The 20,281-nt window shown below is 39.4% G+C and overlaps 1 protein-coding gene across 2 annotated transcripts in view; it reads left to right on the forward strand.

Annotated features, from left to right (window-relative positions):
- Window positions 1-20,281, forward strand: part of FAT1 (FAT atypical cadherin 1) — a 120,277-nt gene that overhangs the window by 55,625 nt on the left and 44,371 nt on the right. For both annotated transcript variants that reach the window (XM_053584053.1, XM_053584062.1), the window contains exon 3: window positions 301-615. In XM_053584053.1, the coding sequence (XP_053440028.1) occupies window positions 301-615 (315 nt within the window). The remainder of the gene's footprint in view (window positions 1-300; window positions 616-20,281) is intronic.

Here is a 20,281-nt window from a genome sequence, read left to right on the forward strand (position 1 = left end):
ATAATAACATATTTTTATGGCATCTATTCTGTGCCAAGTCTTGTTCTAGTTGTTGTATATGAGTATTTGTTCATTAATCAACCACAAAGAACAGTTATCATACTCTATCTCTATTTTATGCGAGGGGAAACTGAGGCACAGAAAGGTTAGATAACTTGTTCAAAATGACCTAACTAGGTAGTGACACATAAGCCCTTGATAAGTCAGAGTTACTATCAGACTGGCACTTTCTTGGAGTGGCAGTTTGTACTGTTGTTGCTGACATTCTGCTTGACGTTTTCTTCTTTTTTTTCTGTCTAGGTGTCATAGAGACCTGTGATCGACTGGACAGGGAATCAACCTCCCATTATTGGCTAACAGTCTACGCAGCTGATCAGGGTGTTGTGCCCCTTTCATCATTTATAGAGGTCTACATAGAGGTCGAAGATGTCAATGACAACGCGCCACAGACGTCAGAGCCTGTTTATTATCCAGAAGTAATGGAAAATTCTCCCAAGGATGTGTCTGTGGTCCAAATCAAGGCATTTGATCCAGATTCCAGCTCTAATGACAAACTGATGTACAAAATTACAAGTGGAAATCCACAGGGATTCTTTTCAATACATCCGAAAACAGGTATGTGTTAATACTATTATATGAAATGTTCATGCCTTAATACCCTATGAGAAAAGTTAAGAATTAGCATTTGTCCATTGTATACTTTACTGTTTTGATAAACTATTTTTCTTTTGAGTTACTCCAAACAAGTCTTTATTTTCAGAAAAAAATTGAATCCAAGTGTGTTTTTTTTTTTACCCCTTGAATTTGCTTTTATAAAGCTATTTTTTTATTTTACTCATCAGTAGAATTCCACGTTCAGGTTGAAACCAAATACTGTTATTTTAGTGATAGCTCCTAAATTAGAGATATCTTAAAACTTAATAGCAAATTCTACTTCTGCTAAGAATTTGAAGTTTCTTAACTCAGCTTTTTGTAAAGAATATCAAATGAGTTTATTTCCTAACTCAGTTGTTTTTTAGCATTGTTTAAAAATTTTCCTATCAAGCAGAGCTGTATCTGCAGGTGTTAGGGCATAGGGACTAAATAGTTTCCACTTTGGGAGTGGTTACTTTCTAAAGTGGTACTTCCTCTCCTTCTCCTCCTCCTTTTTTCTTCTTTCTATGTCTGTGACCCTCTGCTTCCAAGAAGATAGCTCTATGACCCCAAAGTCCTCTCCCAAAATCCTTATAAACTAATAATCTTTGCTTTTTATCATTTGACCGTTCATTTTTTTCTTAGTTCACGTATGATGTCACCAAAAAGCGATGTTTAATGTAGCCATCATTTTCTTTAGTAATAACTTTCCCTCATTTATGCTATGAAAAGTTCACATGTAGACTATAGTACACTTTGATTTATTGATCAGAGTTAAAGTTTGAGCCACCATCTGACATTGAGCGGACAGTATGTTTGTAGGAAAGTAAAACTGCTTATCAAATAGATTACTGGCCCTAAACAAAGATGTTATATAGTTACTCAATAATTGTCAGTAGAATCTATAATTACCTGGAAAATTCTGAAGAGGGAGATTTATTTAGATATGATATGATATCATATCATATCTTTTGTTTATTATGTTTTTCCTTATTCTGTGGTATGGTCTATTTAATTATCAGGATGTCTATTTGATAAGTCAGAAATAATACACAAAAAACAAAAGTAAGGAAGCAGCCTCTGCTTCTTTGTGCCATCCTTATTTCCTATTTTTTTATTGAATTTAAAAGGAAGCAATTCTTAAGGTGGCAAGAAGCTTGAGTTTAAGATATATGTAGCAAATGCCTATAGAAAGATAGAGGTCATGTTTATATGTAATATATGTAATATTTTGTGTCTTGAAAAGGATGTTAGAATGTTGTTTTTACGAAGCCTTTTGTCAGCTTATTTCAACCTGCCATTTACAGAGACTGTTTTTCTTGATTGTTAAAAGTAAACAAGTTTAAGGTTTATTTTGAATGTGTTAGCATATATTTTTCTCTTTAAGATGATTACTCTCCTTTGGGCAGAGTCTGATGTGTTCCTCTGATGGAGACAAGAGGGGTGTTGGATTCTTAGAAAACTGATAATTGATTATTAAGACTGAGCCTTAAAACACATTTATATAGGGGAGATGTTTATAGGAGCTGAGAGTTTCTCTTTTGGATGGATGCTTTAGGGGTAGAGTGCAGGACCCTGGGCCCCAGAAAAAGGGGTGAAATTAAGATAAGAACATGAAGAACTCAGAACAGCTTCTGTAAACGATTAATGAATGACTTGTTCTAGCTGTGTGGTGGTACCTTCTTTTTACTGTACAAGTGTTAACTAGGTTCACCCGCCTTTTTTGTGAAATAAAGTAAAAGAGAGCTAAAAAATTAGAAGACATCATTGTGAGATACAAAATAAGAAAGAAGTTTATAAGAACTTGGGAGGAGGATTTTAGATCCATACAGTATGCTTTTCTGGTGGTGGTCACAGACCTTGAGACAGAGAGAGAAATCTAGAAGTAAAAGCCTCTAGGTGGTGTGAATGTGAGGGAATAAAACAACTCAAAAGAGCTTTTTCCTATTTTCCTCGCAAACCACAAAAATCAACAGAGAAGATTTCTGTGACCAAATGTGAAGGTTTGCCCCATACATCAAGCTGCAGACACAAGCTGGGTATTCTCCAGTTCAGTTCAATTCTCTCTCTCTTTCTCTTTTTTTTTTTTTTTGCAGTTTTTGGCCAGTGCTGGGTTTGAACCCGCCACCTCTGGCATATGGGGCCGGCACCCTACCCCTTTGAGCCACAGGAGCTGCCCCAGTTTAGTTCAGTTCTGTTCCTACCTACCTGCAGATCCCCTTAGATCCCACAGGCTGAGGCTCCATCCCACAAGGCTGTCCCCCCACTGTCAGACACCATTAGCAAGTCTGGGCCTCCAGAACTTATGACCAGTTCCCAGTTGAGTTTCCCAGGACTCCTCTTGGGGTCAGATAGCTCCCAGAACTCAGGGAAACACCTTAGTTTACTGATTTACTACAAAGGGTATTTTAGAGGGTACAAACAAACAGGCGGATGGACAGGTAATCAGGATGAGGGTCCCTAGACCAGGAGTTTCTGTCCCTGAGGAGTTGAGGTGCACCACATGGATGAGCTCTCACTCATCCTCTAGGACCTTCGGGTGTTCGCCTGTCCCACAAGCTCCAACCCCATCTTCTTGGGCCTTTTATGGAGACTTCATTGTGTGGACATGATCAACAACCACGTAGAAAGGTGATTGGACAAAAAGGGCATGGTCTGAATCTGATGGACTGAGTAGGGAAACCCACAAGTCCTGTCTTTCCAGATGCTTCTTGGACTCTCCATGCAGCCTCCTTCCTCCAGGGTATGGGATAGGACCCTCTGGAATGAGTGTCTTATGACCCACAGTCACATTAGAGTCCTGCTGCAGACAAGTGAGAGGAGGGCAGGAAAGGGTCAGAGAGAGATTCTGTTTCCTCTGAGGCCTGCTTCTGAGACCTAAAGTGCCCAGCATTGTAACAAAAGACTAACAAGGGTTATAGGAGTGATGAGCCAAGAACCATGGTTAAAAACCTGATGTATTTGTCATAATATCGCAGGTAGTAATTCAAGAACATAATATTGTTACGTATTAATTACATCTGGGTTTAGTATTTGTGGATGAATTAGACTTAAAAAATGTTTTTGTTTTTCTTATGCCTTCTGTCTTTTCTTTTAGATTAGATTAAGTCCTCTGAACAGATAGTGGGATAAGCAATAAATGTCCTTTTGAACATCTGAGCAAATAGTGTAAGTCTGGGCATAATATATATTTGAGAAGGAGGAGAAAGGAACTTAAAGGAAGTTACATAGATTGGAATTGTGGTTTCCCCTAAGGCTGTTGAAGTGATGCCATCAGGGCTCTGGTGTACGTCTTATTGTAGAAATGTGACTGGGCATTGCCACTCCATTTTAAATCTCTGTGTTCTGACAGCTTTTAGAAAAGATGTCTGCAGGGACTTCCACACTCTTCCTTGTCTCTAGCAATAAATCCCCTCCAGGAACCCACAGCGAGGTCCGAGGCTGCTAGAAAGCACAGGCCTCACTGGAGGGATATTAGGAAAAAATTCACTAGGATGTCCAAAGAAGTGTTCTTTGAGTTGAAGGCAGATGACAGTGGAAAATAACTGTAGTTAGTACTCGGAATATTTGTTGTAAAATATGTTATAAACTGAGTGGTTAGTATTAATAAAAACTCTGATCATTCCACAAATCACCTAAAGTCTCTAAAGATAGGAAATAACCATATTTTAGTATGGGCATTTTTTTGCTTGTTTGAGACAGTCTCACCTTGCAGCCTTTGGTAGAGTCCTGTGGCATCACAGCTCACAGCAACCTCAAATTCTTGGGCTCAAGCAATTCTCTTGCCTCAAAGCCGGAACTACAGGTGCCCACCATACCGCTGGCTATTTTTGGAGACAGGAGTCTCACTCTTACTCAGAAGAGTGAACTCTTGAACTCAGTCTTGAACTCATGAGCTCGAGCAATCCACCCACCTCGGCCTCCCTGACTGCTGGGATTACAGGCATGAGCCACCGTGCCTGGTCTTGCATGGGCATTATTAAAATATGTAGTACATAATAGCTTTACAAGGTATGTTTCTAGATGATTCTGTTCTCCCAACAAAACAGGAAAACTGGGCATGATACTCAGAGCCCACAGAATACATGCCACCTCTTCCTCACAACTTAAAAAACAGACTTGGTTTACCAGGTAGGTTAGCACTGTGGGGGACTTGGTGTGAAGGCGCCACCTGGAGACCCTAAATAAATCATGTCACTTGATAATTCATGGCTGAGTGAAAAAATCACTGGGCTGGAAATGAAGAGATCTGATCTGAGCTGTAGTGGGGTTTTACCTCTGGGATCTTGGGGAAAACTGGCCTCAAGTCCTTAGGTTGTGTGTGGTTCAGGATAAGTGCTTTTGCACTCCTGTTGAGGGGTATGTATGCCAGGTGCAGAGCACCAGAGTCATTTATGGGAAACTGCCATAGCCTCTTCCACTTGTAGTGTTACAGTTGCTCTGTAAATGTATATATGACAATCAAGATTTTAGTAAATTGATGTTTTGTGCATTTGTTTATCTTTGAATAAACAAAACTTAATAGAATAAAGTGGGTCTGTTCTGAGTGGCAAAGATCAATTTGAGACCCTGGTAATTATCGTAAATGCCCAGTAGACTAGAGAAAACATAAATTAGTCATCAAAGTATTTATTGGTGTATCAATACAGTCTTGTGTTGCTTAACCAAGGATACATTCTGGGATGTGGGTCATTTGTTGATTTCATTGCTATGCGAATACAATAAGAGTGTGCTTATACAAACCACATGGTGTGCCTCCTGGGCCACAAGCCTGCACTGCACATGCTGTACTGAATACCATAGGCAGTTGGAACACATGGGTAAGTATTTGTGTATCTAAATATAGAAAAGGCATAACAAAAATACAGTGTCATACATAATCTTACGAAGTCTGTCTTTGTCCAAAGTATTCTTATGTGGCACACAACTCTATTTACTGAACTTCTATTCCAAATACAGCACCTTAAGAGAGGCTTTGAGGGCGGCACCTGTGGCTCAGTGAGTAGGGCGCTAGCCGCATATACCGAGGGTGGTGGGTTCAAACCTGGCCTCAGCCAAACTTCAATTAAAAAACAGCTGGGCATTGTGGCGGGTGCCTGTAGTCACAGTGACTCAGGAGGCTGAGACAAGAGAATCACCTAAGCCTAAGAGCTGGAGGTTGCTGTGAGCTGTGACACCATAGCACTCTACCAAGAGCAACAAAGTTAAACTCTTGTCTCTAAAAAAAAAAAAAAGAAAGGCTTTGAAAATTTGTAGTCTACGAAAGTGAAATAGCAGGCTTGGCGCCTGTTAGCTCAGCAGCTAGGGCACCAGCCACATATACCAGATCTGTGAGGTTCAAACCCAGTCTAGGGCCTGCCGAACAACTATGACAACTATAACCAAAAGCTAGCCAGGCGTTGTGGTGGGCACCTGTTGTCCCAGCTACTTGGGAGGCTGAGGCAAGGGAATTGCTTAAGCCCAAGAGCTTAAAGGTTGCTGTGAGCTGTGACGCCACAGCCCTGTACCAAGGGCAACGTAGTGAGACTCTGTCTCACAAAAAAAGAAAAATGTGAAATAGCAAAGAGAAACAGGTGTGTATAGCACAGTGTGGCACAGGCTCTGATAAATGTGTCCTCAAAGAATGGGAGCAGACAGACGGGGTTGGGGGTGTAGTAAGGAAAAAAAGGCCTTTGGGAAAAGTTATTGGGCTGATTTTGGAGTAGTAAAAATAAGATTGATGGAGAAGAGGTGGGGATGTTGGTCATATTTGGGGACAGTTTGAAGACGTGGTGAGAATTTGAGACAAGGAATAAGTTAGATGAGTGTATGGGAAATGCAGAAAACCTTGAACAACAGAATAAGTGTTAAAGATAGTCTTTATCATTTAATAAATAATAACCTATTTTCTAGAGTTTGCATATAATCCCTTGGAATATTCTATATACACTTAAATCAGATGACCTCATTAAAAGTTATCTCCTAAATACCTTTTTCTTTTTCCTTCAAAATATGATAAAATATTTTTAGAAAACAAAATCCTTCCTAGGACTGAGTTCAGTAATCTAATGAAATTTGGACTCTAAATAACAAGTTTAAATGAACTCTTTTGAAGGCTTTTTATCTTCTAATCAAAGTGTTTGTGCTAATTATGATGCTAGGAGCTGTCTTTTATATCTCAGCCATTTCTTAAGTAGGGTGGTGGTGGATGTTTTTTTAGGGTGTAGAAGCAGAGGATTGCATTCATTTTTATTCATATACTTTTGTTGACTCTGTACATTTTATTTACTTATTTATTTTTTGAGACAGTGTCTCACTCTGTCATCCAAGGTAGAGTGCTGTGGCATCATAGTTAACAGCAACCTCAGACTTTTGGTCTTGAGCAGTCTTCCTGTCTCAGCCTCCAAGTAGATGGAACTATAGGTGCCCACCACAACACCCAGCTAATTTTTCTATTTTTAGTAGAGACAGGGTCTTACTCTTGCTCAGGCTGGTCTTTAACTCCTGAGCTCAACAATTCCCTCACCTCAGTCTCCCTGAGTGCAGGGTCATAGATGTGAGCCACTGTGCTGGGCTGACATTGTAAATTTTTATAACATTTTTGGTTGACAGTATCCAATATCAGTTAGTGTGAATTTGCTTCCTTTATCATAAATGGTACAATCCCTCAAAGTGGGAGAGAGACTGGAGACAGAATGTCCGATTGGTGCCTCACTGCACAGCTCCTGCAAATCAAAGCATCATGATTTCATGGTATGTCAAGGCCAGAGGGGATGGGGAGTCCTGAACAAAAGGGACTAGTGTAAGCTTCTCAGTTTTCCTTATTCACAAGTAACCTCAGGGAACTGACACCACCCTGGAAAAGCATCTTTGTTCAGTTACTAAGTTAATTGCTTTGAATTTTGAGGAATGGTATGCATCTTACAATTGGCAGATAATTTTGAAATGTTATTTTTAGGCATGTGGGTGCTTTAGAAAGGACCACAATCTTCATTCTCTTATCTGTTTGTGTGGTATTTTTCAAGTTTTTGTTACAAACCAAGTATTGCTTTTTACTTTTTTTTTTTCCCCACAGTGAAGTTTTATTAGCTCCATTTTTTTCCCCTTGTCTCTTATCTGAAGCAACCAATTTTTTTCATTGCTTTCATTTTTTTCATTTCAATTTTACTTTCAAGTGCTTACTTAAAAGTAAAGCACTTGAACACAGAATGTTAGCTTATTAAAAAGCCTTTATTGCTATAAATTACGGCATCATTTGCATATTCAGTTTTCTGGGTTCAAAGTACAGTTCAACCAAGTATTCACTATCTTGCACACAGTATTGGTTTTATGTCTACTTACATTATTTTCCCACAACTTTTATAAATTCTCCTTATAGTTTTTGTGGTGGCCAGAATTTAGTTATTTCTAGTAAATAAGCAAAATTACTTTTCAAACCAAATTTGGCCAGTTTGTCATTTATATCCCCACTTACTGTTTCACATTCTGTTATTTTAACTTTATAAATTTTTAATCAATAGTAATAGTCATGGTAATGGGGGCCAGTGATGGGATAAGGATTCCATTATATTAGAATCAATCATGAGTTCAGCACTACACTACTAGACAGAATGTACACAAATAATAACTGCAAGAGACAATACTTACAGTAACGTGCAGAGTAAATATTGTTAATTCTAGTTTACAGAACGAAAAGCTTGGAGATAAAAGTTACATTACTTGGCATGAGATCTGATTCATGGATCCAGTAAGTGATTGTTCTGATCACATTTTCTTTAGACCTTTGATGAGAGAAGGATTCCTCTCAGGTTTTCGGAAATGGCTGAATGTAATACCTGGCACTTGTTAGAGGAGATTGACAGCAGTTTGCTAGTTACACATACAGCTGAAGCAAAGGAGAACACTGCCTACCATGCAGGGTCACAGGAAATTATGCTTGGGAACTGAGTGAACAGCCTAGACCTGTGAGAGGCAGGCTTTGTAGTACCAAGAAGCTGAGTTATCCTCTGCTTTCCATGGAAGGATGTGATCAGCTCGTTTGAGTAATGCCCCAAGTTGCCACAGAACTGAAACCTATAGCTTAAGAATAAACAGGAACTGCACCTGACCACCTTGGTAAGGAGAATTGTTTAGCTATGGACCCTGTTTGCAAAAGCAGAGCAGGGAGGAGAACTTGTAGACTGGATCATTTGAGGCATTCTTGATTTTACCAGATGTTGGAGCAGCATATAATATTGAACCTGAATTTTAGGTGCACAAGACAGTGGCTAAACTGGGCTTTTAATTGTGGACCTTTTGACTCCAGGGCCCGTGTTCATTCCACTGTTGCATGGCATTTCTTCCTCTTGCCAGGATCACATGTTAACATTTTATTAGTACTTTCCTTTCACTGGGCATGGGGAGGGAGGACAGATTGCTTTTTACTTTTAAAAAGCTTATGTGAGAGTGGTGCCTGGGGCTCAGTGGGTAGGGCCACTGAGTGGGTGAAGGGTTTGAACCCGGCCCTGGCCCAACTGCAACAAAAAGTAGCCAGGTGTTATAGCGGGCGCCTATAGTCCCAGCTACTTGGGAGGCTGAGGCAAGAGACTCGCCTAAGCCCAGGAGTTGGAGGTTGCTGTGAGCTGTGATGCGTCAGCACTCTACTGAGGGTGATAAAATGAGACTTTTTTCTATAAAAAAAGAAAAAAAAAGCTTATTTGAGGTATAATTGACATATGATAAATAGCACATACTTAAAAACAACAAATAAACTTTGCCATGTCTTATAAACCTGAGAAACCACCACTACAGTCAGGCAATGAACATCTTCATCATTCCCCAGAGTTTCCTCATGCTTCTTTCTATTCCCTGTCCCCTCCTCCTTCCTGCCCTCATCCCTAGGCAGCCACTTTCTATCACTAAACAATAGTTTGCGTTTCTTAGAATTTTATATTAGTGTACTTAGGGCATATACCATTTTTTTTCTGGCATGGTTTCTTATACATTTATTTTGAGACTCGTGTATGTTGTAATATATACCAGTACCATGTTTATTTTGATTGCTTACATGTCCTTCCTGTAGATATACCATAATTTGTTTATCCATTCTCCTGGTGATAGACATTTGTATTGTTGCCGCTTTTTGGCTCTTTGCAAGTAAGGCTGCTATGAACGCTGAGCATAAGTCTTTATCTGGACATATACTTCCATTTTTTTTGGATTTCCCATAGGAGTAACCGTCTGGAAATTCTCAAGGCAGTAAGCAGTAAGTCATAGGTCTCGCCTTGTTTGTTTCTGTCTCTCAGGAATCATTATCTTTCTTTGCCTGATGTCTAGTGTCATGAAACTATTTCATTTATATAGTCTGTTTCTTAGTGATTTTATGTTACAGCATAAATCTGACCCCCTCACTGGAACTATAGAAGGTCAACTATTGCTTTTTAATCAGAGAGAGAAAAGGCTTTTTCAATTTCATAAGTGCCACAAATATGTACGTATTATAAAAACCTCATTTATTAAATTGTGAATCATTTTAACTAAGGTTTTTACATTTTTAAATGAGTAAAAATTAAAATTCTAGATTTATTTTAGATAGAAACTTAGCATTTCCTGGGTACATTTCTGGAGTTTGTAGAAATATAGATCAGTATAAGCTTTGTATGTCTCCAAAATCGTGCCTTTGTGTAATACCTAAATGACATTTCTCAAGTTCTTCCTGATCCTCCTCCCCCAAGATAACAGTCATCCTCACATACTCTGCTTCCCATGACTGCAAAGGAGATGTGTGTTTTTGGTGTGTGCACAAATAAAACACACCTCATAAATTGAGTTTCTTGCTTTAAATAGGCAATGTAGGCACATACTACAAAATTCAAAAGACACAGAAAGATCTTCATTGGGGTATTTACACAGCTCTCCAAACGCTCAGTTCCCTTCCTAGTGTATTAACTGTGTTTTCCTGTTTCCCATCTCTGGATGCTCTGGCCTTTGTGGCCTCACAGATGGGAAGGACATGTAAACAATCAAAAGAAACATGGTACTGGTATATACTACAACATACATGAGCCCCTCTCTCCAGACTAGAGTCTCACCCAGAAGCTTTTCACATGAAAATTAAGCAACCAGCGCTCTTTCTTCAGATGCCTCCTTTATTAGGCTAAGCCCCATCCCCTTGCTCTGGTCTTCTCAGAGCAAAGAAGTATCTGACTACTAGGGACAGTTCCTATGTCTCTCTGAAATTATTCAAACTAGCCCATCCTATGCCTGCTCACTCTGCCACCCAGCCTTTTGGAAACCACACCAAGGCTCTTGCCCATGCTTTCTGCTATTCCTTCTGCCTCTGGAATGACCTTGGAGCTTCCCTGCATGGCCCTGCACTGCCTTGTCAGTGTTTGGTGGGATGGCGAGCCCTCCTCTTGGCAAAGGTACAACTGTCTGTACAGTGGCAGTCATATCCTGACCTTTTGGTCTTGCTGTCTCTCAGCAGCAATACAGCCTCCATTTGAAAACACTTAGAGGCTAATGTTTGCATCTTCTTTTGCTCATACACAAGTAAGAATACATTATTTTTTTTCTCTTTCACACAGATAGTAGGATCTTTCTGTGTAAAAGAGATAGCACTTAGTGCATCTTGGGTTTTTTCCCTTAATGGTATTATATGCTGTGCTTTTAGAAAAATCACTTTATTAAAGTTACTAGTGAATTTGACATAGCATTAGAGGAATGTATGTGCATATACATGTACCTTTCATTACCCATTTCACTAAGGTACTGATTTTGCCTGAGTAATAAATGTGTTACTTTTTACCTCTCCTCAGTCATTGATGCACACCTTCCTGTTTGGGAACAGATACACTGAGAAAGAATTCTATTTTGTGGCTAAAGATAAATTCATTAGAAATGTATGATTAAAGCCAACTGTGGTGGCTGGAGCCTGTGGGGAGGCTGAGATGAGAGGATCACTTGAGCCCAGGAATTTGAGAGTAGCCTGGGTGACGTATCAAGACCCTGTCTCAAAAACCCCAAAATGTATAGTAAGTAAAGGTGGGGCATCCTTTTTGAACATATATGTATGTTAGTGTGTGTGATTCTCTGCATCTGTATGTGCATATCAAAAGTGTTTAGCCCCTTTGACAGCTGCTACATTTATTTTTGTCCACTTAAATTTTTAGATTAATGTTTCTTAGCTTTTCCTTTATCAATTCTGTAGGGTTACAATTCACAAATGTCAGAGGGTGTTCCTTACTGTAAATCCCATTTCATTATTGGATCTGGAGCACATTGCACTGTCAGACTCTGTTAAGTCCTGCTGGCTCTTTCTCTTTGAGCAGATTTCCATCGTTGTCTCATGCCTGTTCCCTTTGAGAGTTGAGCTGCTTGAAGGAGACAGCCAGTGAGAAACTAGCAAAGGCTGGTTTTCATCCTTTGCTGCCTGTCTCATTCTGATGCACTCTCTGCCTTCTCTTGGCATCACTTTTAGATAACGTTGGAACACGACTTTCATCTGGAGTCAGAGGGACGTTGACAGGTGTGTGACATATATATGCATTGCACCCAGTGGTTGAGCCAGACAGATGGGGATTTCTGTACCCAGTGCACGGGATGTGCCTTTGGGTTTGGGGTATAAATGTGGTTTTGGAGCCAGTTTCTCTGTATCATATCTATTCTTTCTGTATAATCATTGTATAGAATAGTTGCTTTTCAGGCTAACCTTAATTCTCTGGTACTTTCAGTCCAGAAAAACATGAAGCTTCTAAAAAACACAAGATGTTTAAAATTACTTTTATTAACTTTATAAAGACCCATAGCATATTTGAGTTGTGGGCCGTACATTCTCTGTCATACTACTCAGTTCTTTTTTTTTTTTTGTAGAGACAGGGTCTCACCTTATGGCCCACGGTAGAGTGCCGTGGCCTCACACAGTTCACAGCAACCTCCAACTACTGGGCTTAAGCGATTCTCCTGCCTCAGCCTCCCGAGTAGCTGGGACTACAAGTGCCCACCACAACGCCCGGCTATTTTTTGGTTGCAGTTTGGCCGGGGCCGGGTTTGAACCCGTCACCCTCTGTATATGGGGCTGGCACCTTACCGACTGAGCCACAGGCGCCGCCCGTACTACTCAGTTCTGTCATTATAGTATAAAAGCTGACACAGACGATAATGGAATGAGTGAGGAAGGATATGTACCATTAAAACTTCACTCGTGGACATCGAAATTTGTATTACGCATACTTTTCATGTACCACAAAAGTTTTTTTCAACGATTTGAAAATGTTAAAGGCCATTCTTAGCTTGCAGACCACACAAAAACAAGTTAGTTATAATATTCTGATTCCTAATTTTTGATGTACTCACAGGACAAGTTAAACAATATTATTGAATTATTGTCCCTGGGGGTAGACTATTTGATGTTTCTGAAGTAAAAATTGATTTATTTTCCCTATTGTTCTAAGAAAAAATACTTAGAAAAGATGATTCCTATTTTGCTTTTCTGAGTCATTAAAATTCTTATTTAAAGAATAGCAGTTAGAGGACCAGGCATGGTGGCTCATGCCTGTAATCTCAGCACTTGGGAAGGCCAAGGTGGGAGGATCATTTGAGGACCAAATTTTAAAACCAGCCTGGGCAACATTGTGAGAACATCTCTCTCTCTTTTTTTTTTTTTTTTTTGAGACAGAATCTCACTATATTGCCCAGGGTGGTAGAGTGCTGTGGCATCACAGATCACAGCAACCTCCAACTTTTGGGCTTAAGCGATTCTCTTGCCTCAGCCTCCCTAGTAGCTGGAACTACAGGCGCCCGCCAAAACACCTCGCTATTTTTTTGTTGCAGTTGTTTAGTTGGCCTGAGCCAGGTTCGAATCTGCCACCCTCTGTGTATGTGACTTGCGCCATAACCACTGTGCTATGGGCACCGAGCCATGAGAACGTCTCTTAAAAACAGTTAGCTGGCTGCACAGGAGGCTGAGGCAGGAGGATCACTTGAGCCTAGGAGTTTGAGGCCACAGTGAGCTGTGATCGTACCATCGTACTCTAGCCTGAGCAATAGAGCAAGACCCTGTCTCAAACAAACAAAAAATAGCAGTTGGAATATTAGTTATCAATTGATTAGTATAGATCTCTTATACTTTGAGAAATAACTTTATCTCAGAAGATAAAACACTCTTAAATTTTGAGATTTTCATGCCTTTTTGTGTTAGTGTGTCCAATAAAAGTATTTCAGACCTCCAAATTCCAGCTCACACTGTTTTTATGTGTGCTTATCAAATCTGTATAATTTCCTCCATTTCTTTTCATCCCCTTATTCTTTGTTGAGATGTTCCTACTCAAACTACTACATTACAATTTTGAATGCTTTGTAGAGGTCGCTGTTAAGCGGTGGCATGTTTTTTGTTCATTTGCTATATTGTAAGATAGTGTATTTAATATAGAATTATTTTATGTTCAATATAAAAAAATGTGATTTGCAATTGCAGACAGATTTGGTAGAGTTTTATAGTTTACATGTAATAATCTTCACAGCGTGGTAAAATCACAAGATGCTAATAAGTACACTTTGTTCTCATCATGTGCTAGTCCAGTATCACTTCTCAGTTGTTTTTTTCTGAACCTAAGTAAATGGCATTTTATTATGGCTGGAACGAGACTGAAAAAAGTGCAATAGGAAATGGCTACAGCTACAAACAACTTCCAAGTGTTTCCGGTAACATCTCCCCCCAACATTTGATAGCTGCAAAGGAAGGAAACGAAGGGCCAGTCAAGTTACAATGGCAGGAATTTTTTTTGTTTGTTTAACCTCTTTTTATTCTTTTTACCAAGATATGCAAGTATTTTAAGGTAAATTCTGAAGCTTTTTCTTATCTGTTTCTCATGCCCATTTTTATTTTATAAAATGTATTATTGCTAAAATCTGAAAGAAGTCACAACTTATGTGATCCCTTTTTTGCGCATGTTATAATCACATGCTTTCCAGCCTAAAGTTGATTAACTTTGAATTCTTAGGATAGATTCTATCAAACAATTTTTGTTTTTCTTTAATATGTTGCTGAATATCATTTGCTAAAATTCTAAGGTTTTTGTATTTTAAGTTCCTAAGTGAGATCACTCTTCTTATGTCAGCGTGATGGTAACCTTACAAAAGTGCCTTCTCCCCTTCCTATCCTTGCTGTATCTCACATTTATAGGAATGCTATTGATCTGCTATTTTAATATCATCAATTTTCAACAAGAAGCAGCTAGTAAGATAGAATTACAATCAGAAGAGAAGTCCAGGAATTATAGGGTATGGTTGTTGCACAGTCACTCCCTGTGTGACCTTAGTCATTTGATTAATTTTATTAGTATTGTCTTTGGAACTCTGAAAGTTTGAACTAAATGAATTCTGAGCTGCTTTCCAGCCTCGACAGTCCATGAATAGAATTCCATTTTTGGCTCCAAGCCTAATCCTGCCGGCACCAGTTTTGCAGTGACAAACAATAGCTGCTCAGATGGCCATAGCTGCTAAAAGAGTTCTCAACAGGCCGCAGTTAAATGTAGTCTCAGCACACCACCTAAATAAGGACAGCTCAGTGCCGCAGTCTGTCTGAGCTCAGGGCCTAGAATGCTCAGGGCTAGATGCTGGGCGATAGAGGTAGGAAGAGGTGAACGTGTACTCATGGCCAGCAAGGCTGTCTATATTTTTAGAATAGGAAATGGAAGAGATGCCATCCTCCCTGCCCATATGCAAGGTAGCATTTTGTGGTGATCCAGCCCTGGCTCAGGTCCTTACAGGACAAGGCCACCCATATTCACTTATTGCTTATTATATCCGCTATAGAATCCAGTATAATACTGAGGGGTAGTGGTGGCTGTGTAATACTGACTTTCCAATTGACTGGTACGAGATTTTTTAATTGCATGATTTTCTCTTTCCCCTGTTGGAAGAAGAGTCACAAGAGTTTGAACTGGTAAATGTTGCCCTTTGGTTCCTTTCCACCCCTCCCCTGGGTGCCCACAATGCCCTCTGCCTGCCTGCTGCATTAGCTCTCAGGCCTTCAGCTGAGAGCTCTTGAGCTGCAGTGAGCAACCTTGTCCTGAGGCCTTTTTTATTTGATTGAAGCTGGCTCAGTACAGATCTGTAGACTAGGATGTCCCGTGGAAGGAGTGCTAGCATAGTGACAGTCACACATTATTTAGAATTCTGCAGTTACTGTCTGCTGTTTCTCCACCTCACAGCACTTTGTTTTATTTAATTCCTTATTTTAAAAATTAATATAAATTAATAATTGCATCATCCTCATTGCTCTCCATACTTGTGGACAGTCCCTGCAGTTCCTTGAAAGCCTAACTAACTCAAAAAAGGCTCAATATTACACCATGGAAATGTAAAGGAAAGGTATTCAGGAGCCCAAGGTTTGAAATACATAGCCCATAAAGTTCTACAACACTTTTATTTAAACTCTAATCTCTCATGTCTTCAATATTTGTTTTATATGTGTTATGTTAATTTATTCTGGTGGTATTCATTTTAAGTGTTTTTCTTGGCTAAGAAGAATGAAAAGTATGACTAAAATAAGAAAGAACAGTTTTGGCAGATGAACGGTGAACAATGTTTTTAATTAAAAAGAATATTTTATTTCATACCTGTAATCCCAACACTTTGGGAGGTGAAGGCAGGAAGATCATTTGAGGCCAGGAGTTGGAGATCAGAGTGGGCAAAATAGAGAGACCCTGTCACTAAAAAAATTTATTTTTAATTAGCTGGGCTGTGGCATGTACCTATAGTCCCAACTGCTTAGGAGGCTGAGCAGGAAGATCACTTGAGTCCCAAGAGTGGAGGCTGCAGTGAGTTATAATTGTGCCCCTAGATCCCAACCTGGGTGTTAGAGTGAGACCCCATCTCTTTAACAGACTAACAAACAACAATAAAATCCCCAGAAATGTATTTCCTCACAGTTCTGCATGCTAGAAGTCTGAAATCAAAGTGTCAGGAGGGCCACCGTCTCTCTGAAGTCTCTAGAAGAGAATCCTTCTCGCTCCTTTGAGTTCCAGACATTTCTTGGCTTGTGACAGCATTACTCCAATCTGTGTCCTCCTTCCCTGTGTCTCAGTCTCCCTCCACCTTTCTCTTAAAAGGATTCTTGCCACTGAATTCAGGGCCCTGTAGGTCCAGGATGATCTTTCTTGGAGGTTGGAGTTAAGTTGAAGTCCTTAATTCACATCTTCAGAGACCCTTTTTCAAATAAGGACACATTCACAGGTTCCACATTTGACATAATCTTTTACCATTCAACCCATTACAATAGGCATTTCCAAAAAAACAAAATATGTTGTTAAAAGGAAATTCATATAGCCATTTAGATCTTATTTTCATTTATTTTAGAAAGACTACATTTTATTTAATAGAGATGTTTTAAGAAGATCCTGGAAGATGTTTTAGGCCTTGATAAGTAAGTAATTTAAGACCAGTTGAGATTTTGAGGCAGGCTCTTCTGGCCACTTCTTTGAAGTATTTTCTGCAGTGTTAACTAAGGTTCTTATATACTTTATAATTCTCATATATCCACAGTCCTATTAGATTTCTCTGTATCTCAAATAGTATTTTTAAGAAATAGGTAATATACTTTGCCCCAGAATGTGTCCAGTAGTAATCATTATAATGACCAAAACCAAAACTATTAAGGTGAATTTTTCAACTTTTGTAAGCACGTGTTGGATCTCCCAGTCACCTGGAGGCCTTTATGCACTTGTACAAGCGGGGTCCTCACCAGTGGAGATTGTGACTTGGTGGGGTGGAAAGGGTGTGTGTCCTCTTTTCTATATGTACTCTACCCTCTGGGTTTTGGGGGATTTTTCTGGTTTTCTTTTTGAGGCAGTCTTTTCATCCCAGCTGGAGTCCTGACCTCAAGCAGTCCTCCCGACATCGGCCTCTCAGTGTGAGGATAAGGCATGAGGCCTGGTGCCGGCCCAGTCTTTCTGTTTCTCAAATCTAGTCTTTGCCAACTTGATAACCTTTATCCTTGTTTCTTGAAAACAAGACTGTGTCTTAATCATTTCTACCTTCTTAGTGACGGCACAAAATAGCTGAGTGAATACATACCTAGTCCATTCACGTTATTGTCTTCACCTACTGGTCCTTCAGTCTTCACTTTTCTGTCCTGTATATACTTCGTGAAGTTTATAGTTCTCTTGGATTTTGAGGACTTTGGAGATGCTTTTTGGTATTGAAATGTCAGTAAAATTTTATGTCAAAACAGTATAGCTAACCTAACATTTTCTGTGTTCTGAATGAATTCTTTAAATGTCTAAAGTGGCATTGAAAGGCTATGAGTAATTTTTTAATGATGTTCATCAAATATAAAGTTTGGTTTTTTAGTTGTACATCTACTTACAGGATAAATTTGTAGCTGCTAATTAGTGAGAAGATACTTTATTTGCCATCTCAGCCCATCTACATATGATATTATTGGCATATAGAATGCATTGTTTTTGTGCACTCAGAAAAGAAAAATTCTAGTTTTCTCTTCTTTCACTTTTGTATTTAATTCGTCGGTACATGCAGAAAGAAGGATAAAATATAAAATTACAAAAGAAAGCAGTTGCATATGCTTTCTCTTTAATTTCCTATCTTGCTTTTTTGGGCCTATTCAATGAATGATGATTAATCTTTTTTCTTTTTTAAGCTTTAGGAAAGTCACAATGCGGAGTTTATGGAGAATTGAAATACCATAATGCAGTAAATCATGCAGCTTGATATGATGAGGAAGGGGGAAAAATCTCTCATTGAAGCCTCAGGAGAACTAAAATCTAATCCTGGCTTTGTTAGTGACTTCCTAGTACCTTGGAAAAACTTCACTCTGGCTCAGGCAACTGGGCTTGATGATTTTAAAGGTTCCTCTCTAGTTCTGAAATCCTATACTCAGAACATTGTTCTGAGAACATCTTAACATCTGTTAAGAACATTGTTGTGAAATTTAGCAAACCATATTGTACATGAGCAAAGATGTTTAAAATGAAAGAAATGGATATACTTTTTAGGACATTTAATACCTACAAGGTTGATAAAATGTAGTGGAATAAATTCTGTAGCTATCTTGGCAAAGCCGAGTGCAGGATGTTGGGATGGTATTCCCAGGGGTTTAGGCTTTCAGTGTGGTTGATCTGTATAAGGTATAATTGTATCTGTAAAAGACACCCTCAAATGTTCCGAGTATTTTCTTGCTTCATTAGAAAACTTAGTTTTCTCTTCAGGGTTCATTTTGTATGAAAGTTCTGAGAGAAGCTCTAATTTTATCTCTTCTCTCAGAGGGGCTGTAAGCCCTCTCCCCCAACCTCAACCTCCCATTTGGGAAAATTTCTGTGAGACCCTTGGTAGGAGTCTTTGTAGTAAGTGTTTCTTGTATTTAGAAAGAAAGGATGTGTTTTGTTTCATTTTTGGTCAGTCTGAGGTATCTTACCTGTTCTTCACCAAAAAAAAAAACGTAAATAAATCAAATTTGCAGGGTTCTTATAGGACCTGGATCTGCGGGTTATATTTCACATCTAGATTAGAGCTGCTCAGTAGAACTTCTTACATCTGTCTTTCCCATCTACACACTAGCCCCAAGCAGCTGTTGAACACTTGACATGTGGCTAGTTTCATTTCATTGTAATTAAATTTTATTGGTCTCAGAGACTAGTGGCTGCTATATTTGTTAGCCCAGATCTAGACCTTCATCTTCCCTCTCATTTACTGTCACTTCTCACATGCCCTATATTTTTAACATGCTGAAAAATCTCTTCATCAAAGACATGCCTTGCCTAGTCGGCTTCCTGGCTCTTGCTGTCTCCTCTCCTCCAGGACTCCCTCAAGTGTATGGAAGGGGGTTCTTCTTTAAAATTTTCTCCTTTGGTTTCGAGGACACTGAGGGTTCACTTCTAGCTGGTTGCCTACCATTTCATTGCCTTTATTTTCGATAGGTCCACTATTCTTGCTTCTGTGCCTGTGTTACAGTCCACATCTGCCTGTCTGCCTGTGAGAGCTTGCCCATGCTTCACATTTTCTGTCCCTCTAAGTGTCTGCTGATGCCCACAGCACATACACTGCCTGTCACAATACCAGGCACATAAGCTGTAAATTTATATCGTTTCCGGGTTTAAAGTAGTTGATGTGTGATTTTTAATTCTGTACTTTTATAGTTTAAAAAATTAACATGTTCATTCATGTAAGTATTTTTTGAGGATTAGAGAGCTCTGTGGCTGCCTAAGCAAACTATGCAAGAAAGATAAAGTCCCCTTCCTTCGGGAGGCCTTCACTATGTAGAAAAGACAACTTCTACTGAGTGGGTAATGTTGTAGTAGAGGAAGTCTGGTCTGGGACCCAGCAGCAGGACCTAGACTAGCCCTGTCAGAGTGGGCCTGGGAAATGAGTTTAAACTCATTTCAGTTCAAACTGAATGGTGAAGGAATGGATAGGAGTAGTCAGGCTAACATGGAGAGAAAGGGAGCATTATAATTCATTGCGTTTGAATGGAATTAACATTCCTCTATTATCAGAGGGTTAATTTGAAGCTTATCAAATGCAAAATAATTTCATATCTAGGAGGGAGATGGTCGGGTTACTTTCTGGCTGTATGTTGAGCTGATGGTGTGGAGGTAGGCACATCTTAAAGTAAACGGTAAAGTGGGGACCTGTGTTTGCTAACGAGTACCTGTTCAGTGCTGCTGGGAGTGAT

Source organism: Nycticebus coucang, chromosome 1 (genome assembly GCF_027406575.1).
Source record: "Nycticebus coucang isolate mNycCou1 chromosome 1, mNycCou1.pri, whole genome shotgun sequence".
In the NCBI taxonomy this organism is placed as follows: domain Eukaryota; kingdom Metazoa; phylum Chordata; class Mammalia; order Primates; family Lorisidae; genus Nycticebus; species Nycticebus coucang.